The sequence below is a fragment of the Callorhinus ursinus genome, unplaced genomic scaffold (assembly GCF_003265705.2).
Source record: "Callorhinus ursinus isolate GAN/ISIS: 27379988/994484 unplaced genomic scaffold, GSC_fseal_2.0 scaffold87, whole genome shotgun sequence".
NCBI classification, from domain to species: Eukaryota; Metazoa; Chordata; class Mammalia; order Carnivora; family Otariidae; genus Callorhinus; species Callorhinus ursinus.
In genome coordinates, this window is record NW_027397149.1 from 1,564,375 (window position 1) to 1,585,294 (window position 20,920).

Sequence of the window (20,920 nt, forward strand, 5' to 3'; positions counted from 1 at the left end):
GGGCGACCAAGGGCAGGGCGACCAAGGGCAGGGCGACCAAGGGCAGGACCGCAGCTGCAGAAGCATGGAGCACAGGATGGCATGTCAGGAGGCAGCCATCGCAGCTCCGGGGCGGGCAAAGGGTCCGGCTGCTCTGCACACTCCTAATGAACTCAGTCGACAAAGGCCGCGCACAGATCAGTGGGGACAGCTTCTTATAAACCAAGACAAGGATCAATTTTGTGGGTCTCACTTAAAAATAACCAACCAACCCTGTTACGCCTCCCTTCATGTTACACGTTCTGCTAACTCATTTTCTCTTCACGCCATGGTTGGGAAGGGGGCGTGCTCCCATTTCTCAGACGAGGAGTCAAGGGGGTGGGCCAAGGTGACGCAGCGAATACACAGCAGCCCAGGTCTGCCCCCAAGGGCCCTGGTCGCAGGCCCAATGCCTTTGCCGTGTGTGCAGGGCAAGGGCCAGTGGGGCGGCCCCAGGTTCTCACCACCCACACTCCCCTTACCGGCACCGAGCTGGGCAGCGACTCCTCGTGGCCCCCCTCCTGCTCCAGACCCTGGGGGGCTGAAGACAGCGGCTGCTCGGCCCGGAGCCCCTGGTTTTCCTCAGTCAGCCGCTTCACCTTGTGGCTCAGGCCCTTATGTGACGTGGCCAGCTCCGCCTGGGGACGGACGGTTAGTAGGAGGGGATGAGGGGGGACAGGGTGTCGCCAGTGGCCTGTGAGGCCAAAGCCTGAACCCTCCTCCTGACACCACTGACGGCCAGAAAGCCCACACCCTCCTCTGCTAAGAAAGAAAGAAGCACCCTTTATTAAGTGCCTTTGACCCCCAAGCTCTTTTTTTTTTTTTTTTTTTAAGTAGGCTCCATGCCCAACATGGGGCTCGAACTCATGACACCGAGATCAAGAGTCGCATGCTCCACCAAGGAGCCAGCCAGGCACCCCTGACCCCCAAGCTCCTTATACACTCTCCTCAATGGCTCGGAGGTCACAAGGGGCAGGCCACCTCGAATGTTTTATTGGGTCCATACGGGTTTAACAGCTGCAATTAGTTACCAACTTTAGAAACAGGGCAACACTCTGGAAAACAGTATGGAGGTTCCTCAAACAGTTGAAAATAGAGCTACCATATGATCCAGCAATTGCACTACTGGGTATTTACCCCAAAGATACAAATGTAGGGATCCGAAGGGGTACGTGCACCCCGATGTTTATAGCAGCAATGTCCACAATAGCCAAACTGTGGAAAGAGCCAAGATGCCCATCGACAGATGAATGGATAAAGAAGAGGTGGTATATATACACAATGGAATATTATGCAGCCATCAAAAGGAATGAGATCTTGCCATTTGCAACGACGTGGATGGAACTGGAGGGTGTTATGCTGAGTGAAATAAGTCAATCAGAGAAAGACATGTATCACATGACCTCACTGATATGAGGAATTCTTAATCTCAGGAAACAAACTGAGGGTTGCTGGAGTGGTTGGGGGTGGGAGGGATGGGGTGGCTGGGTGATAGACATTGGGGAGGGTATGTGCTATGGTGAGCGCTGTGAATTGTGCAAGACTGTTGAGTCACAGATCTGTACTTCTGGAACAAATAATGCAACATATGCTAAGAAAAAAGAAAAAGAAGAAGAAGATAGCAGGAGGGAAGAATGAAGGGGAGTAAGTCAGAGGGGGAGACGAACCATGAGAGACGATGGACTCTGAAAAACAAACTGAGGGTTCTAGAGGGGAGGGGGGTGGGGGGATGGGTTAGCCTGGTGATGGGTATTAAAGAGGGCACGTTCTGCGTGGAGCACTGGGTGTTATGCACAAACAATGAATCATGGAACACTACATCACAAACTAATGATGTCATGTACGGTGATTAACATAACAATAAAAAATTTAAAGAAAAAAAATCATTTCCTACTTGAAAAAAAATAAAATAAAAACGGGGCAACATACAGAAGTACCCGGGTTTCTGGCTTCTCTGGACAAATCAGAAACTGCGGCAGCATCGAGCTCACATTCCCCCGTGGCTCCCGTCACAGAGCCCAGGGGGCCTCCCAGTTTGCCACACAGCTCTTTCCCGTCTACACCTGGCCCGACTGAATCATTTATGCTTCCTGTCCAGGCTTGGGGGGAGCATCTGATTTTGCAAGCCTCGCTTTTAAGCCTCACTCACGACTCTGCAAGCTAGGTCCCACCATCTGGATTTCAAGGAGGCAAGGCAGGGGCTCCGAGCTGAGGCATGGTGGGAACACAGGACCCCTGCTCCGACTGCAGCGCCCGGAGCCCTGGAAACCTTCTATGCACCCGGCGCTGACTCCAGGGCGCAGCTGGAGTGGCGGGGGGCGGGGCGGGGGCGGGGCGGGGGCGGGGCGGGATGGGCAGGACAGGTGCCTTGACCTATCCGCACGCCCCTCTCAGCCAGTTCCCGGCACACTCCTGTCCCTCGTGCCCCGGCCCCCAGCCCTCACCATCTGCAGCTGAACCCGCTCCTGGGCCTGGCTCACGGTCCCCTGCAGGGTCCGCAGCAGCTGCTCTGAGTTCTGGACCTGGGCCAGGAGCACTTGCATCTGTGGGTGGAAGGAGGTGTCGGTGAGGTCGGGGCCAGGAGGCAGGCAGCCAGCCAGGGGCCCTGCCGGGGTTGGTGGCGACACAGCGGGGCCCCACCTGCTTGGCACAGTCCTCGTTGCTCCGTCTCAGACCCTCCTGCAGCTCGTCCCGCTCCCGGCTGACGCTCTCCAGGTCCTTCTGCAGCTGCTGCCCCTGCCACAGACGCTGGCCTCAGTCTCGGCCTCCAAGTGGAGGCCTGCCTCCTGCACCTCCGCGGTGGGGTAGGGGGCGGGGGGGGGTGGTGGCTCCCAACCGGCCGGCTGCCCTGCTTCTGTTGCCTGACCCCCGGCTCTAGCTCTGGGCGTGCGCACAGCAGGTGCTCGGTGAGCACTGGGGGCGGGGCGGTGCGCACACCCCAGGCAGGCTGCTTCACCCACTCTGCTCACCTCCACTTGCAGCTGCTCCCACTGGGTGTCCGGGACAAGCTGGTAGCCAGGAGGGGGCAGGTAGATGCCCTCGGGGACCAGGGTGCCCGTGGACACCAGAGAGGCCGTCTCTTCCTGCTCGGGGCTCAGGCCCTGGCGGCTGCGGGGCAGGGCAGTGCTGCCGGCCCCGCCGCCGAGGGAGAAGGAGGAGATGGAGGCACTGTCGTCACAGTTGTGGGCGAAGGCTTCGGCCGCTGCGCCCCCGTCTCCGCTTGGCTCCTCCGGGGGCTCCAGCGGGGGCCACGGGTCCCGGGACAGGGGCAGCAACTCCGTGGAGCCATGCAAGGAAGGGGGGTGCCGGGGCCGTCTCTAGGGGAAGGGGCAGGGAAGAGGCTGGGGGGCCAGGGTCCTGCAGCGCCCCCTCTTCGCGCAGCACCCCCCGGCCGCCCCCTCACCTGGATCTCTTGAATCAGCTCCTCTGCTCTGAGCAGTTTCGCCTTCAGCTCCTCAATCTCCTGCTCCATGGGCAGCACGATCTCCCGAAGCTTCTCCGAGTCCTCATGGGCCTGGAGGAAGGGGGTTAGGCAGCAGCAGCCCCCCCTCCCAAGAGCTGGACCCCTCAGGTCTGTTCTGAGCCTCCCCTCTAAGTACGCCAGTCCTTCCAAACCTCCCAAGAAGTGCTGTCCATCCCCATTTTAAAGATAAGAACACAGAGGCTCTGAGTACTTACACGACATGCCCAGGCCCCCCAGCATGCAAAGGGGCCGAAGTCACGACAATCTGCCTGGTGCCCACTTGCTCCTCACCCTTTCCTTCCCCAAAAGAAGTTTTACTTCTTTTATCACAGATGCTCACATGCCCTAAATTCTACAACACCATCTACATTTCTCAGCTTCCCTGTAACTAAGCATGGCCACACGACTAAGTCCCAGCTAATGAGATGTTAATGCAAACTTCCAGGACAACTCCTTAAGGGAGAGGGTGTGCTTTTCTTTACTCCTCTTCCTCTCTGATGGTTAGACTGTGGATATGATGGCTGGGACTCTGGCAGTCATCCTGGACCATGTGGCAATAAGCTGCCTATGGCCAAACAGTGCCATAAGAGGAATCCGGGTCCCTAATGACTTGCTGAGCTGACGTCAGTCCTGGAATGTCTTATCTGTGTGGACTTTAAGAAAAATAAACTTCTATCTTATTTAAGCTACCGTTGATTTGCGTTTTTAAATCTCATCCTAACTAATATGTCCTTTACCCCCATCCCCCCCCACATTGCTGGCCATTTCTTTTTGGTCTGTTTTCAGGTCTGGGATCCTGCTGAACCCGCACAGTCAATCGCCTCTGGCCATCTCCACCTGGGTGTCACACAGACTCCTCTATCCCAAGTACGGCCAAATACGAACCACTCACAAGACCGTTTCCCCTCCTATGGGCGTTAGGTCACCCACCCAGCTGTCCAGGCCGCAATCTGCCAGTCACCCATCCCCTTCCAATCCATGCCATTTCTACCTCTTGAACCTGTCTCAAGCAAGCTCAGTTTAACCCTCCAAATCCCTATGTGAAACAGTTGCAACACGCAGGATGAGTCTGCATGGCCCAAACAAAAGAAACGAAACACCTCTGGTTCCATCTGAAACCCTGAAAGACACACGCTGCGGATGCCCATGCCCTGGGTGGCCGATGGCCGAACGCAGGAGGTGGGCCAGGACTGAACTGCCTGACTCTAGGCTTGCTGTCCTTCTGCTCGCTGCACTGGGCTCCTGCTCGGCAGGGCCCTCTCCCTCACCCCCTCCCACCCCGCCCTCCCGTGTGACTGCTCCCTAGGATCGCTGGGAATGCAAGCATCAGCCTCTGCTGGGAAGCCGTGGGTTGCAAGCCTCCTTTCTTGGGCTCCTATTTTGATCTTTGTCTTTCTACCCAGGCCGTCTTCCTGTGCCTCAGTTTCCTCCTGCGTGAAATGCGGGAAGCATCTACCCTACCTCACAGGGCTGCTGTGAGGATCAATGAGGTAATGATGTGAACTTGCTTTGAAAGATGGAGTTTGGCAAATCAGCTCCCTACCACTGTCAAGGACACCAATAATAAAGGGGGCGATAAGCTATAGACATTAGGAACAAGAATTTCAGAACCAGGCTACCTAGATGTTTCGATCCCTACTCTGCTTTTTTCTGTGCAATAACCTGGGGAGATTTCCTGAACTTCTCGGAACCTCACCGTACTCATCTGTGAAATGGGTCTGATGGGGAAAGACTGGAGAGCCAGAATCCGTCAAGCAGTGTTCTCCGTGCCTAGTCCATGAGTGCTGTCCTCAAGGGTTAGCTCCCTCCCCCCTGCATCATCTCCTTCGTTTTGGAGGCAAACAAATCCAGCCATCCTGCCAGTAAGTGGCAGAGCCAGGACCTGGCCGAGTACAGAGCTAGTATGAGCTACACTTTAGCATTATCACCGGGCGCCCTGCTCCCAGTGATCTGGGAATGGGACGCCAACACTCCCTCTGCCCCACGGCCACCCTGGCTGCCTCAACATCTTTCCAAACCCCAACCTTTTCCATCTGCTTCTCCAAGGAGTCCAGGGGGTGAGCCCGGGACAGCAGCTGCTTCAAGCGTCCCAGCTCCCGCTCCTTCTCCTCAAAGTCCCGTTGCTGCTGCAGCCGTTCCTGCTTCAGGGAAGTGATCTGGGCTTCGTAGCTGCTGATGGAGTCTGCAGAGACAGGAAGGGCCGAGGAGAGGGAGGGTCAGGCGCTGGCCCTACCTGTGCGTGGAGGGGGGCTTGCTACCGTCGCCGCTCTCAGTGAGGCAGCTGACCAGAGCGACGGAGACAGCGGGCTCTGTGGGGAGATGGCCCTGGGCTGCAAAGTGGGGACACTAACGACGACCCCACTGGGTTGCTGGCAAACGAGACGACATCTGCAAGGTGTTCAGCCCTCCAGCCGGTACGTAATAAACGCTGAAGATATGATCTCTATTCCCACTGATATGTACCAGGAACAAGCAGCCTCCAACAGTACAGTAAATTTTTACTCTGGACCAGAGTCCGAGTTGGACTCTGGAAATAGAGAAATGACTCAAACACAAACGCTGACACCAGAAGCCCACATTCTGATGGGGAAGGCAGCTGTGGAAACAGTTACAAAGCGGCAGGAGAACAGCCCCGAGAGGACCACTCCCGGGCTTGTGGGTCCCAGAGGAAGGAGCTCTTTGCTCTGCCCGCCTGGTGGTGAGAGGACGCCGGGAGGTGACAAAGGACAGACGGAGTCACGGGACCAGCACGAGGAAAGACTCAGAGGTGGGAAAGCGGACGGTGTATCCGGGGCAGGGTGGGCATGTGCTGCAAGGGCTAGAGTGAAGGCGCCCGAGGACAGATGCTGAAAAGGGGGCACACGGTGGCAGTGGATGCCTCCTGAGGCCGAGAATGGCACACCGAGGAGTTTGGAATTTATCCTACAGGTCAGTGGGAGGTGGAGGGGATGCTAGGTGGAACAGGGCCACTTTTTTCTTAAAGATTTTTTTTTGTATTTGAGAGAGAGAGTGTGCATGTGCAAGTCAGGGGTGGTGGAGAGGGAGAGAGAATCATAAGCAGGCTCTACGCCCAGCACAGAGCCTGACAAGGCGCTTGACACAGGGCTCAATCTCACAATCCTGAGATCATGACCTAGCTGAAGTCAAGAGTCAGATGTTTAACTGACTGAGCGACCCAGGTGCCCCTTAAAGATTTTTTTAAGGTTTTAAGTAGTCTCTACACACAACGTGGGGCTCAAACTCACAACCCCAAGATCAAGAGTCACATGCTCTACCAACTGAGACTTCCAGGCGCCCCACCAGTTTTTATTTGCATAGTTATTTATTTTAACATGTACTAACATTAGAACTAAAGGTTCTCTTTCCAGACTGCCTGGGTTCAATCTTCTGCTTTCTAGCTGTATGACCTTGGGCAAGTTATCTAACCTCTCTGGGCCTCAGAGCTTCCCCTGCAAAATGGAAACAGATCCTAATTCCTACCTCACGGAGATTGTTATGAAGATTAAATACTCATAAATTGGGGTGCCTGGCTGGCTCTGTCAGAAAAACATGCAACTCTTGATCTCGGGGTTGTGAGTTTGAGTCCTATGTTGGGTACAGAGATTACTTAAATGAATAAAACTTAAATAAATACTCATAAAGAATTTAACTCAGAGCCTGGCACAAAGTAAGTGCTCAATAAATGTTAACTACTGGGGTGCCTGGGTGGTACAGTTGGTTGAGCATCCGGCTTTTGGTTTCAGCTCAGGTCATGCTCTCAGGGTCGTGAGGTCAAGCACTGTGTGGGGCTCTGCGCTCGGCGCAGAGTCTGCTTGAGATTCTCCTTCTGCCCTCCCCCCACCCCCCGCTCTCTCTCTCAAATAAATAAATAAAAATAAACATTGAGGGGCGCCTGGGTGGCTGAGTCAGTTAAGCATCTGCCTTCGGCTCAGGTCATGGTCCCAGGGTCCTGGGATCGAGTCCTGCATCGGGCTCCCCGCTCAGCAGGGAGTCTGCTTCTCCCTCTGACCCCCCCCATATTCTCTCTCCCTCTCAAATATATAAAATCTTAAAAAAATTTTTTTTAAATAAAAATTTTTCCATATAAATTAATGGTAATTGTGCCTTCATTTTACATGCTATTTTGGTTTAGAAAATTTTCATAGGAACACTCGACTTTTGGATGATGGAGGAAACCTATTGTTATTTAGGACACACTTAAGTTTCTCTTACATGATAGGAAGTTTCTTTTCTTTATTATTATTTTTTTAAAGTTTATTTATTTAAGTAGTCTCTACACCCAATGTGGGGCTCAAACTCACAACCCTGAGATCAAGAGTTGCATGTTCTACCAACTGAGGCAGCCAAGCGCCCTGAAGTTCCTTTTAAAATAAATGTACATGAGTTTTTTAAAAATGGCTCTTTTTAGGGCGCCTGGGTGGCTCAGTCGTTAAGCGTCTGCCTTCGGCTCAGGTCATGATCCCAGGGTCCTGGGATCGAGCCCCACATCGGGCTCCCTGCTCAGCGGGGAAGCCTGCTTCTCCCTCTCCCACTCCCCCTGCTTGTGTTCCCTCTCTCGCTGTCTCTCTCTCTCTGTTGAAAAATAAATAAAATCTTTTAAAAAAATAAAAAAAAATAAAAAAAAAATAAAAATGGCTCTTTTTATTGATTTATTTTTAAGGGGGAGGGGGAGAGGGGGAGAGAGAATCTTAAGCAGGCTCCATACCCAGTGTGATGCCCAATGTGGGACTCGATCTTACGATCCTGAGATCATGACCTGAGCCGAAATCAGGACTCGGACACTTAACTGACTGAGCCACCCGGGAGCCCCCCTCCCCCCAAATTGGGTCTATTTAAATAACAAGTACTAAGTAGATAACAGAGTAAATTGTACAAGGAGACAACCATGGTGCACAGGTGATATGTGGATGCCTGAAATGTGGGAAATTCGGCCCCAGAGAAGTCTGGAGCCAGCAGTGGTTGTTAGAAAAGGAAATGACACAGTGAGATGGGAATTTTAGGACGTTCACTCTGGAAGCCAAGGTCAAGACCAGGCTACAGGGCCAGACTTGCGAGAAGGCTGGGGCATGGGCCAGGGGAGTTGTCACTCCAGCTGGGGCCACGGAAGCAGAGGGTTGGGACGGGGCTGGAAGCTACTTCAGAGACTCTGGCCTCTGACTGGAGAAGGGGGAAATAAGAGCAGAGGCTGGGGGATCTGGGGGGTGGGGAGCCGGTACATCTCAAGGACCGAGGATGGAAGGGAGATCTGAACATGTATGGGGCAGTAAGGAAGGAAACCAGAGGGTTAGACTCACGGAGATTGAGGCTTACATGAGGCTGGCTCCAGGAACTGAAAAGTTGCTCATCTTTCAGGGTTGATCAGTCATCAGTGAGGGACAAGAAATGACACCGGGCAAGGGAACAGGTAGAAGCTCGGAGCTAAACTTAGCTGGAACTCACAGAGCTGCTTCCAGCACGGGAAGCACCTCTATGCAAATCAGAAAAGGGCACCCCTTCCTCTGGACCCTGAAGCCTGCCCTGAGCTAGGAGCGTGGCTAACCTAACCCACAGCCTATCTGTGCCCCCTGACCCCTTGCTTGTCATGCACTTCCCTCTTATGGGGCCGCCGGGGAGTCTGGGAAGAGTCTCTGCCTCACCTTTCAGGATGGCCTGCAGTGAAGCCACCTCCTCTTGGCACTGCCGCTGCACTGCAGCCACGGCCTCGGCCTTCGTGCTCTCGCTCACCTCCGCCACGGCCTTCATGGTCTCCATTTCTGCCAGGGCGCCTGCCAGCTCGGCCCGCAGCTGGCCGAGCTCCTCGGACTCGGCCTCACCCTTCGCCCCTTCCTGGGGCTGGGGGTCCAGGGCTGTGGGGGACGGGGATCAACCTCTTTTCCCATCACTCCCGGGCCCCCTGTACCCGAGACCATCAAATCTACAAGTCCTGCAACCTAGTACTGCAGCCACGATCCTCATACCTTCACCTGGCCCCGCCCCGCTCACCTGGCCCCGCCTCCTTCTCACCTCGCTATGCCACGTGCGGCCTAGAGCCCCGCCTTCCCCCCCCCCATCTTTTCCCAGATTAGACCCTCCCTTCCAATGGTCCCGCCCCTTCCCTCACTGGACCACCTCTCACCTGCCACTGGCCCTACCCCTCGACCGCCGGACCACGCCCCCTCCTCCGGTGGCCGCAGGCCCCCCCCCCCCCCCCCCAACGGCCCGGCCCCCCCCCTTTCCCCCCCCCCCCCCCCCCCCCCATCCGCCGGCTTCGAGCTCGGCCCCGCCTCCGGCTTCTGCTGCCCCTCGCGTGCATGGACGCGCCTTCACGTACCGGCCCCCGGCCGCCGTCGCCGGCCATCCTCGCCCGCGGCCGCCGGCGCAGCTGCCGCCATCGCCTCCGCGCAAACGGCGGGTTCCAGCACTCCCTGGTGACGGCGCTCACCCCTTCCGGGTCCCCTCGGCTGTTTCCGGATCCGCTCGGCTGTTTCCGGACCGGCCCCGGGCTCGAGGCCCCGGCCGAAGTTGGGGACTGATTGCCGAGCCTGGGCCGAAGATTTCCGAGTCCGAGTCCGAGCCCGGCCGCGGGCCCTCGCCCCGCCCCTCCCCGCCTTCTTTCCTGGGCAGCGCTGTTCGAGAAGGGCGCTTGTCCTTCAAACCCTGAAGTTCTTTCATCAAAGGCTTTCTGGCGTTTCCGCGTGACCTTGGAAGGTCTGCTCAAGTTACACCTCCTCCGGGACGCCTGTCGGCCTCAGCCTAAAAGGGGCGAAGCTCTCGCGGTCTCTTCCGAGGCCCGCAACTAGCTCCTCCGTGGTCCCCTGGCCCCCTCCCGCCGGGGCCTGGCTCATATTACAGCGAATTGTGGCCGGGCCTCCCTGCACCTCCGCCCTGGTGGAAACGTCCCTCGGGGCAGGGCTGGGTCGGCGTCACTTTTCAGGGCGCAGGAGTCCCGCGTAGTCCGGTGGAGAAGTCAGAAACTTCTGCGTCCCCACCCCCACCTTCATATTCAACCAGTCAGGGTTTGCTGCTAATCCCCCCTCCCCGTCCCTGGGCCTCGCAAATCCCTCCTCTCTTCCCTGGGCCACTGCCCTAAATCAAGGTTTCTATCTGTGAACTTTCCAACAGGCGACCTGACATCTTCCCTTGGACGGTGACGTGCAGCTCAAACTTAAATCCAGAATCTGGATTCCTCTTCTCCCAAACCCGTTTCTCCCTCTGTGAAGTACATTCCAGCAGCCTTTAAGTCCTGTAAGCTCTACCTCCAAAGGACTGAATATTCCAGAAAGTGTCCCTTTTTCTTTTTCTCCAGCAGCAACACCATCTCTCTCCTGAACTTCTACAACACCTCCTAACTGTTCCCTTGTGGCCCCTTTTGGCTCCTTTAGTTAATTCTCAAAGCAACTAGAGTGATGTTTGCGAAACAGATCATATGTCAGCTTAAAATCTTATAGTTCAATCCGATTTGAAAATGGGCAAAGGACAGGAATAGACAACTCACTGATGTCACAGATGGCAAATATGTGCACGAAAAGATGTTCACCATCATCAGCCATTAGGGAAAGGCAAATTAAAACCACAAGGAGATACCACTGCACACTGCACACCTACCAGAATGGCAGTGATAATACCAAATGCCGGTCAGTGTGTGGGAAAAACTGGATTTCTCTTATATTCCTGATGGTAAACATAAATGGTATAGCCACCCTGGAACAGAGTATGATAGTTTGTGGGGCACCTGGCTGGCTCAGTTGGAAGAGCATGTGACTCCTGATCTTGGGGTCCTGAGTTCCAGCCCCACCTTGGGTGTAGAGATCACTAAAACAAATAAACTTAAAAAAAAATCTGGCCAGGTTAACTCCTGCTTATAAATCCCCAGCAGTTTACTGCCCTCAGTAGCTTACTGCCCTAAGATTCTCTGTGTGCGAGGCAGAGTTTCTTGAGAAGGAGGTGAAATAATGACTATAAGGCGCTAGTCAACTCCCAGGCCTGGAGTTTATCCTGAGACCCTGGGAGCCTTTGAAGGCTGTTGAGCATGAGAAGCACATGACTAATACCAAGGAAATTCTTTCTGTGTAAAGTGTAGGCAGAAAGCAAAAGAGAAGACAGCCCAGAAAAGAGGCTGTTGAAGTGGTTCTGGTTGGGAAGGGAAGAGTCAAAAAAGAGGAAGTTGATTCTAGAAATATTTAGGATGAAAACTGGACTAGCCTTGGCGACTGAGTGCATGAGAGGGAAGTGAAGAGAAAGTTTTCTTTTGCTCTTCCGAATTTCCTTCCTTTTGTGGACCTTGAAAATAAAAGGTACTTTACCAGCAATAACTGGGTTGGGGAATAGCAATTCAGGATAAGCAAGCTACAGCAAAAACTATAGGCTAGCCCAACCAACAAAGGAGAGGAATGTTATTTTAGGGAGAAGGAGGAAGTTGGGAGGGGTTGTTTGGAAGAAAGCCCATTGGAGAAAAGCAGGAGTTCAGGGTGATGATGGTTTTTCATTGGCTGAGTTGCAGGGGTGGTCGATTTCTTGTAGGAGATGCAATGTAGGAATGTACATCTTTTCCTGTTGGGGCCTGTAACTGATGACTCTTTCCTGTGGAGGGGTCTACTGTTGGGTAATTGACCCCGCTTCCTATAATTGAGGCAGTGGTTCAGCGTGAGAGCTCCCCCTTCTGGCCTGGTTTCCCTTTATGAACTTTCACACTTGATACAACAAATATTTATGGAGCACTTACTAGATACCGGGGAACTAGATAGGAAAGATTCCTGTTGTGGAAGAGCCGGCGAACATTCTGGGGCAGGAAGTAGATGAGAGATTAACAAAGAAACAAGCATATCTGGGAACTGGGCAAATGCTGGGAAGGAAATAAAACAGGGGCGTAGGGGCGCCTGGGTGGCTCAGTCGGTTAAGCGACTGCCTTCGGCTCAGGTCGTGATCCCAGAGTCCCGGGATCCAGTCCCGTATCCGGCTCCCTGCTCAGCAGGGAGTCTGCTTCTCCCTCTGGCCCTCCCCCCTCTCATGTGCTCTCTCTCTCTCTCACTCTCTCAGGTAAATAAATAAAATCTAAAAAAAAAAAAACTTTTAATAAAAAAAAACCAGGTGTGTGAAATCAAAATATGGGGGGGGAGGGGTCAGGAAAGGCCTCTCTGAGGAAGTAACATTTGAATGGAGGCCTGAGGGATGAAAAGGAGCCAAGGGTGCGGAAGAGCTGAGGAGGGATCCAGGAGGAAGAGCACAAGTGTGAAGGCTTTGTTTGGAGGAGGGGCAGGGCAGCGAAAAAGGTAGAGAAAAATCTGAGGTAGAGAAAAAGCCACCACAGCGTTCTGAGCAGGGGACTGATGTGCGCTAGTCAGGAAACCGCCTGTGAGACCGATGGAAAGCTAATGAAGGGGATTGGAGGGATTTTGTTGAAAGAAAGGCAAATGGGGTCCTGCCACCTCACCCTCTGCATGCCCCAATGTCCTACGCTCCCCCTCCGAGCCACCCCAAACCGACCAAAGGGAAGTGGGGGCCCTGACAGCTGGAGGGTCCCTTGGGGTTTGCCTAAAGCAAACAGGAAGCTGCAGCCCAGCAAGCCCGGGCCTGGGAACGGGCAACTGAGAGAGCAGGTCTCCTGGGTCCCTGGACCCTTTCCCTGAGTGACTACAGAGGGAAAGACAGAGATACACCAAACATGCAGAGAGAGAGAGAGAGAGAGAGAGAGAGAGAGAGCGAGCCAGAGGAGGAGGAAGGAGGGGAGAGACTGTGGAGAGGGGAGGGGCAGAAGCACAGATTTCAGAGTCAGGACCCCTGAGTTCTAGTGCTTATTAGTCACCAGCTCATTGTGTGACCTCAGGCAACACCCTGCCCTTTGGGGGCCTCAATGTCCCCATTTCTAAATGGGTTCCTTCCATAACTGAAGCAGGGGCTTCCTGGGGAAGAAGTGGGACACAAAGGGGCATTGGTCCCCAGTCATTTCTCGGGACTGCCGCGCACGCACTTCAGGGGCAACCTGGCTTGCGCTCAGCCGTTGGCTGATGCTGTCTGTCATTAACTGAGGGCCTACTACATGCCGGGCCCTGGGCTAAAAGTGCCATACGTATACTGCCCTGTTTAATCTTTTTATTTATTTTTTTTAATTTTTTTAAAGATTTTATTTATTTATTTGAGATAGAGAGAATGAGAGATAGAGAGCACGAGAGGGAAGAGGGTCAGAGGGAGAAACAGACTCCCTGCCAAGCAGGGAGCCCGATGCGGGACTCGATCCCTGGACTCCAGGATCATGACCTGAGCCGAAGGCAGTCGCTTAACCAACTGAGCCACCCAGGCGCCCTATTTTTTTTTAATTTTTTAAAGATTTTATTTATTTATTTGACAGAGAGACACAGCAAGAGAGGAAACATGAGCAGGGGGAGTGGGAGAGGGAGAAGCAGGCTTCCCGCGAAGCAGGGAGCCCGATGCGGGGCTTGATCCCAGGACCCTGGGATCATGACCCGAGCCAAAAGCAGACGCTTAACGACTGAGCCACCCAGGCGCCCCTGCCCTGTTTAATCTTCACAAACAAGATTTTGAAAGCACTATTATTATCCCCAGTTTACAGAGAAAGAAACAAAAGCCGAGAAAGATGTTTAGCCAAGTGGTGGACGTGGAGGATTCAAAGTCAAGTTGGCCAGATCTCAAAGGATATGGGATGGGCTGGTCGTACAGAGTGGGAAGAAGGCCCAAGAAATGTGGCCCAAGTGAATGAATGGGGGTGTGTGTGCGAAGAGAAATGGGTTTGGAGCCTTGGGTTGAAGGAGGGAGGGGGAGAAGGATGGAGCCCTTAAAATTGGAGCCACTCAACAAATATGTATTGGGCGCCCCCGATGCCCCAAGCACTGTCCCAGAGCACGGTGCATGTGGTGTTGAACAAGACCGAGGCTCTGCCTCAAGAGGCTTACATTCTAGTGGGAGGAACAGAAAGTGAACAAGCAGACACACAAACAAGGTCATTTCACACGGTGGTAAGTGTCGGGATGAAAATAAAAGCGTGGCAGGGAGAAGACAAGTTTTGTGGGTCTGGAGGGGTGCATGGAGAAGGGGACTGGAGGCGTGACCACCCCTTCCTCCCTGGGGGGACTGCCTACCCGCCTGCCCGCCCCCACAGATGCTCATGGTTCAGCGCCCCCCAGGCCCCCGCCTGCCCCAGCATCCCCCGCGCGGCCAAGCTGGGTGCCCCGGGGAGTCTGGCCGCCATGCCACCTCCTCTCCTTCTCTTCTTCCTCCTCTTCCTCACACCCGAGGGAGTCAGGCCCCAGAAACCACAGCTGGTGGAGGCTAAAGGTATGTCCAGAGGGTACAGATGGAAAGAATTGGGGCTGGAAAACCTGGGTCTGGCTGGGTGCTCTTGGCCAAGTCACTTACCCTCTCTGGGCCTTCATTTTGTTATTTGTAAAATTCAGGGAGGGGTTGGAAGGACTCTTGAGAGCTCATCCACTCCCAGCTGGTGGGGTCGTTGGGTAATAACCCAGTGTGAGGAATGAAGGGGGCGAAGAGTTCCTCTCCCTCTTTCTCTCTCCTCAGAGGGAGGCAAAGCTGAGCTGCCATGCCTCAAAGGTTCCTCAGATGGTCCTCCTCTGCAGCAGGCCTGGTTTCAGAGGTCTCAGTTAGAGCTGGGCCACAGGTCCCAAGGCCCGGGCATCCAGAAGGGGTCCCTTGGCGTCCAGCTGTTCGTCTTCAACGTCTCTGACCAGATGGGGGGCTTCTACCTGTGCCAGCTAGGGCCCCCTTCCGAGCAGGCGTGGCAGTCTGGCTGGACAGTCAGCGTGGAAGGCAGTGGTGAGGTCTGGGCCGGGGCAGGGAGGGGTGGACGAGAAGAGGGAGGACATCTGGCCGCTAAAACGGATTTGGAGGGAGGGGCTCAAGGGGCTGAGGGACAAGCACGCAGCTAGTTCTAGGTGGCTCCTCAGAACTCCGGTGGCCTCATGACTTCAGCACTGAGCTATTCCGTCTTTCACTCTCTTCTCTCTCTGAGTTGTCATTTCTCTCTCTCTCTCTCTCTCTCTCTCTCTCTGGGTCTTTGTCTCTGTCTCTGGGTCTCTGTATCTCTCTGCCTCTCCTGGATGTGTCCGTATCTGGTTCTGGGTCTCTTCCTAGGGGAGCTGTTCCGGTGGAATGCTTCGGCCCTAAATCACTCAGGCTGTAGGCTGGGGAACAGGTCCTCAGAGGGCCCCAAGCCCTCTTCTGGTTACCCCACAAGCTCCCAGGTGTATGTGTGGGCCAAAGACCACCCTGAGATCTGGGAGATAGACCCTGAATGTGCCCTGCCCAGGGGCAGTCTGAACCAGAGCCTCAACCAGGGTAAGGTGTTGGGGAGATGCCAGGAAGTGGGGGTTCCAGGGATGGGGGATGGTGATTGGGAACTAGAGGGTTTGCCGCGGCGGGGGGAGACCCCAAGGATTACACTTTCCTAGCCTTGGCTCTCCTTGCCCCAGACCTCACCGTGGCCCCTGGCTCCACATTCTGGCTGCCCTGTGAGGTGCCCCCTGCCTCCGTGGCCAGAGGCCCCATCTCCTGGACCCACGTGCGCCCTAAGAAGCATAACATCTCCTTGCTGAGCTTAAACTTGAGGGAGGATGACCCAGGCAGAGAGATGTGGGTCCTGGGCACCCTCAGGGGAGGGGCTGTTCTGTTGCTGCCCCAGGCCACAGTTCGAGATGCTGGCATCTATCATTGTTATCATGGCAACATGACCATCAAGATGGAGCTGAAGGTCACTGCCCAGTCAGGTAGAGTTTCTCCCAATTGTGGGGCATCTGTGTGGGGGCTACTGGGAAGAATTGGGAGCCAGTCAACCTTGGCTCCCCCAAACTGAGAGCTAGTACCAGACTCATCCCGAACCCCAGCTTCTATATTGACCACTGACTCCACCTCTGTCCTCCCTCGTTTCCAAATTGCTACTTTTCTGGGTCTTCTCCTACCACTGGTTGCTCTGTCCCACCCGCTTTGGAAGGGTCTTCCTCCTGCACTCCTCACTGTTGGAGCTCTGAGGCCTTGTCTCACCTCATCAGCACTTTCTCTTTTCCTTGTCTACACTCTCTTCCTGTTTGACCTCCTTTACTCTCACGGCTCCTTAGGCCAGCATGCCTTAGTGACCCGATTCCAGGCTCCATACACCTCACCCCCAGCCATTTCCTGTCATTTGATGCCCCCGCAGGCTCAAAACATACAAAATCAAACTCAACATCTTCCCCAAGGGTAGTCTTTTGGGTGCCTCTGTGTCAGTGAAGGACCTGCCCACGGGCCGAAGCCAGAAACCTGGGTATCCTTCCTTTTCCTCACCCATCCATCCATCAAACTGGTCACAGTGCTCTGCCCCTTCTGTCTCCCTTAATACAACCCTCCCATGCTACCCTAACCACAGTTCTCAACCTCAACCTCAAATTTCACTTCACACTTCACTCCAGTACCCTGCTGCTTCCCACCTCTAAGTTCACCTTGTGAACTTGACTCTGACCCTCACTTTGAACATGACTGTCCTTAATTGCATCAGGAAGCTTATCATCATGTTCCCCTGAACCCTAACATAGAGTCTGACTATAGTCATGGTTTGTTGCATAGATACTATCCCAGGCCCCAGGTCAGGCTCTGGGGCGTAGTGCCTAACCTCAGAGGGAGGCCAGCCCTTCTTGTAGCTTGTGATTTTGAAGATCTGTGTCTTGTCCGTGTCCCCCAGACTTCTGGCCCTTTGAGGTCCTGAGGCTGGGAAGCAATACGCCAGCCTGGGGTCCCCGTCTCATAGCTGCTTCTCCCCAGCAGTAAGGAATTGGCTGCTAGATACTGGTGGCTGGAAAGTCCCTGTTGTGCCATTACTTTATCTGATTTTCTGCCTGGGTTCCCTGGTGAGCTTTCTTCATCTTCGAAGAGGTGAGTCATGTCCCCCAGCCCATCTGCCCAAGCTACCCCATCTTCCCCAGGATGGCCCACATTGGCCAGTCTGACAACCACCTTTCTCTCCTCCCATACCTCCCCCACGGACCTCCAGTCCTGCTCCCCACTCCTCTAACCGCCCTCCAAACTTACCAGGCCCCTGGGACTTTGAAGTCCCTTCCCCTCCATTGACCCGAGTGACCTCCCCAGTGCCCCGCCAATCTTCACCCTGCCTCCTCTGATCACGCCCCTTAACTCTCACCAGCCCTGATCCTCAGGAGGAAAAGAAAGCGAATGACAGATCCCACCAGAAGGTAATGACGCGAGGGCCCCCGCAGTCTCCCATCCCTGCACTTTTGCTCAAAGCTTTGCACTTACTGTTTCCTCGGCTCAGCGTGTCATTCCCCACCTCTACCGCTGAAATACTGCCCAAGCTTCAGAGCCCAGCTCCAAAGCTACCTCCCCTCGTGAAGACTCCTTGGAGCGATCCCAGACCCCTCTGTAGGCTGCGGCAGAACAGAGGGGCTAAATACACGTGACTACATTTTATCCTCTGAGGGCCCGGTCTCACAGTGCTACTCCCCTTCCTCCGCCAGGTTCTTCAAAGTGACGCCTCCCCCGGGAAGCGGGGCCCAGAATCAGTATGGGAACGTGCTCTCCCTTCCCACGCCCTCCTCTGGCACCGGTAGGAGGCACCGCCAGGTCTCGGACTCCGCGCTAGAGCCCCACCCCTTTTCCTCGTCACTCCAATCCCTGGAGCGCCCAGCCTCCCCGAGCTCGGAACTCCGCCTTCAGAAAAAAGAGCCCGCCCCGGGGCGCGGAGTCCCGCCCAGATCCGAGCCCCGCCCCTAACACCAGAGCCCGCCCCCAGAGCTCATGGCCCCGCCCCCAAGGGCGCGGGACCTGATCCCGTTCCGAGAGCCGCACCGCCCCCGAGACCGAGGCCACGCCCCCAGGTGTAGATCCCGCCCCTTCGGCTCAGGGCGAGGGCGGGGGGTGCCCAGCCGCGAAGGCGCCCTTGGAGCCGGGAGCTTCCCGTCCCCTGGCCAGCCTCGCAGACCCTTAGCCTTGACCGCCCCTATTTCTTCTGTCCCGCTACAACGCTCCTCCCGCCAGGACGCGCCCTGAGGTGGGCTGCAGGCCTGGGGGCCGCCGCGCAGTCTTACGGAAGCCCGCGCAGCGACGGCCCGGAGCCCGGAGCCGCGGGGTCCCGGAGCCCGCCGCCGGCAGGTGATTGATTGTGGGGCTGGAGGGGGGTTCCTCACGTGAGGGGTGTTGGAGCGGTCTGCGGCTGGAATACTGGACTGGGGCCTGGAGGAAGGGGGCTGTGACTCGGTTCCCACTCACATCCCAAAACCCAGGCCCAGAAGAAGAGGAAGGGGAGGCCTATGAGGAGCCAGACAGTGAGGAGGGCTCCGAGTTCTACGAGAACGACTCCAACCGTGGGCAGGACCAACTCTCCCAGGGTAGGACTGCGCCCCCCGAGGCTCCCCCACCTTCTCAGCGCTGGGCTTTGGGCCCTCGCTGGACCCTCTCCTTCTCCACCAGATGGCAGCGGCTATGAGAACCCCGAGAATGGGGCCTTGGGTCCTGAGGATGAAGACTCCTTCTCCAGCGGTAATTTGGGGTCCTTGTGGGGCCTCAGAGGCTTGGGAGGACCCAGACGGCCCTGGAGCCCCTACAGGGCAGGAATGGCCCCTGGAGTTCTCTGTTTTCCTGCAGCAGCCGAATCTTACGAGAATGAGGATGAAGAGCTGGCCCAGCCAGTCACCAGGACAGTAGGTATGTGTGAGGACAGTCACATTAATGTGGGCTGTGGGGTGGCAGGAGTGTATGTGTGAGCCCGAGCCCAGGAGGAATAACTTCCTTTCTCTTCTCTAGACTTCCTGAGCCCCCATGGGTCAGCCTGGGACCCCAGCAGGGAAGCAACCTCTCTTGGTGAGAAATGCTAGGAACCATCCTGCCTTGGGCCGATTGGGTTGACCTGGGTCTCAGCTCTGACTCCGGGCTCAACCTCAACCTTGACCTTGACTCTGACCCCAGGTGTAATTCTGGCCTTGCATCGATTCCTAACACTAACCTCAACCCCAATCCTGATCCCAGGATTTACCCCATCCCTAACTATGAACATAAACTCTGATCCCCCTGTGATTCCAGCCTGGATTTTGACCTCTACCTCACGCCAGCCCCCGTACAAACCACAGCTTTGACCTCAGTTGTCTCTACAACCTCCTCATGGCTCTGACTTTGACTTTGACTTCTGCCAGTTCTGTTCTTGACAGTGATCATAATCTAACCCACACCTGACCAAACCCTTAACAAGGGCCTTGAATCTGACACCGAACCTAATCTCTCTTTCCTAGTACAGCATGGGTCAAGCCCTCCACCTTCCCCTGCCCCTCAGATTCCCTCTGTGTCTTAGGCTGCACTTCCCCTCCCCAAGTCCAATGTGGCTCTAGGCCACCAACTCTCCTGCCCAAGCAGGCTCCCAGTCGTACGAGGATATGAGAGGGATCCTGTATGCAGCCCCCCAGCTCCGCTCCATTCGGGCCCAGCCTGGTCCCAGCCATGAGGAAGGTGGGTGCTTCTGCTTCTGTCCCCTGTTGTCCTCTGAGTCTCACCCCCTCCCAGCCTACTTCTGGCTCTTGCTGTATCTCACCCTTCCTGGTGCTAATCAGATGCAGACTCCTATGAGAACATGGACATGGATAATCCCAATGGGCCAGAACCAGCATGGGGAGGAGGAGGCCACATGGGCACCTGGAGCACTAGATGATTCCCTTCACGTGAGCCGGGAACTGCCTTCTAAGGAAGGGGGAGAAAGAAGGAGATGAGTAGGGGTGGAAGTGATTCTCAGGGAGGGAGAGGGGAAAGGGTTCCCAAGACCTGGTGTTCGGGGGTGGGGGGGGGGGGGGGGTGGGGGGGCTTCTGGAACCTCTGCATCACTATTTCTTCTCCATAGCCCGGGCCTCCTTAGGCCCCTGAGATCCATACCTGATTCTGAAATCTGGGACCCTGAGCAGACAGCATCAACCTCTGGAGCAACGTTGCCTTGGATGTGTGTGTGTGTGTGTGTGTGTGTGTACACCAATGAAACTTTGGCTTCCCTTGCACTCCCCCAATAAACTCAATGACTTCTTCCGATCCTTGGATGTAAATGCCCTTATATGGGAGGGTGCCCTTGTATGGGAGGGGAAGGGAAGGTGAGGATGCGTGTTCTCCACCCCTCTCTTGAATCCGGCAGAAGAGGGAGAGCTGAATCTTGGGTACAAAGGAGGGGCCTTTTCCCTCCAGTGGCTTTGCCTGCCCCTGTCTCCCTCACTTGCCTGCCATGGCCACCGTCCAGTTGTTCAGTGATCGTTGCTTCAGCGGCGGTGGGGGCCCAGGGAAGAGGAAGCTGGACGGGAATGCATGGTCATCACGGGCCTTTACTGAGCATCTCCTCTGTTCCCACGCCAGTCAACCCATTTCATTTCTACAATAACCTCACAAGGTCATCAAGCACTTAGGTGCCAGGATTGTATCTTAAGTATTTATGTCTGTTTTATGTATATAGTATATATATATATATATATATATATGTAC

The 20,920-nt window shown here is 55.2% G+C and overlaps 2 protein-coding genes across 6 annotated transcripts in view; one reads left to right on the forward strand and one right to left on the reverse strand.

Annotated features, from left to right (window-relative positions):
* RABEP2 (rabaptin, RAB GTPase binding effector protein 2) overlaps nucleotides 1–10,399 on the reverse strand; it is a 13,778-nt gene extending 3,379 nt beyond the window's left edge. The window contains exons 1-8 of the mRNA XM_025854001.2: nucleotides 9,792–10,399; nucleotides 9,118–9,327; nucleotides 5,506–5,663; nucleotides 3,422–3,532; nucleotides 2,988–3,335; nucleotides 2,659–2,754; nucleotides 2,463–2,561; nucleotides 501–656 (exon numbers count right to left, since the gene is read on the reverse strand). Coding sequence (XP_025709786.1) covers nucleotides 501–656; nucleotides 2,463–2,561; nucleotides 2,659–2,754; nucleotides 2,988–3,335; nucleotides 3,422–3,532; nucleotides 5,506–5,663; nucleotides 9,118–9,327; nucleotides 9,792–9,852 — 1,239 coding nt within the window. The 5' untranslated portion in view covers nucleotides 9,853–10,399. The remainder of the gene's footprint in view (nucleotides 1–500; nucleotides 657–2,462; nucleotides 2,562–2,658; nucleotides 2,755–2,987; nucleotides 3,336–3,421; nucleotides 3,533–5,505; nucleotides 5,664–9,117; nucleotides 9,328–9,791) is intronic.
* Nucleotides 10,400–14,040: 3,641 nt separating this feature from the next.
* CD19 (CD19 molecule) lies at nucleotides 14,041–20,479 on the forward strand. 5 transcript variants are annotated; one of them, XM_025853904.2, is made up of 15 exons: nucleotides 14,041–14,749; nucleotides 14,990–15,244; nucleotides 15,563–15,766; nucleotides 15,901–16,194; nucleotides 17,222–17,332; nucleotides 17,601–17,649; nucleotides 17,932–18,020; nucleotides 18,452–18,565; nucleotides 18,697–18,801; nucleotides 18,884–18,952; nucleotides 19,058–19,117; nucleotides 19,217–19,273; nucleotides 19,820–19,912; nucleotides 20,014–20,121; nucleotides 20,298–20,479. In XM_025853904.2, exons 1-14 carry the CDS (start codon nucleotides 14,275–14,277, stop codon nucleotides 20,109–20,111), a joined length of 2,073 nt encoding a protein of 690 aa, XP_025709689.2. In that variant the 5' UTR covers nucleotides 14,041–14,274; the 3' UTR covers nucleotides 20,112–20,121; nucleotides 20,298–20,479. The 5 variants fall into 5 exon arrangements, 4 of the variants coding, with proteins under 4 accessions (XP_025709689.2, XP_025709691.2, XP_025709692.2 ...); XR_012376836.1 differs by having other exon boundaries at nucleotides 14,069–14,749; nucleotides 19,795–19,912; XM_025853906.2 differs by having other exon boundaries at nucleotides 14,077–14,749; nucleotides 19,061–19,117.
* Nucleotides 20,480–20,920: the final 441 nt, after the last annotated feature.

Bases quoted from the DNA above. Each gene is read 5' to 3' on its own strand.
- CD19 (XM_025853904.2), top strand. From the start codon at position 14,275: ATGTATTGGGCGCCCCCGATGCCCCAAGCACTGTCCCAGAGCACGGTG. The intron at 15,245-15,562 runs GTGAGGTCTGGG...GTCTCTTCCTAG, and splicing joins AGTCAGCGTGGAAGGCAGTG to GGGAGCTGTTCCGGTGGAAT. The intron at 17,650-17,931 runs GTAATGACGCGA...TTCCTCCGCCAG, and splicing joins ATGACAGATCCCACCAGAAG to GTTCTTCAAAGTGACGCCTC.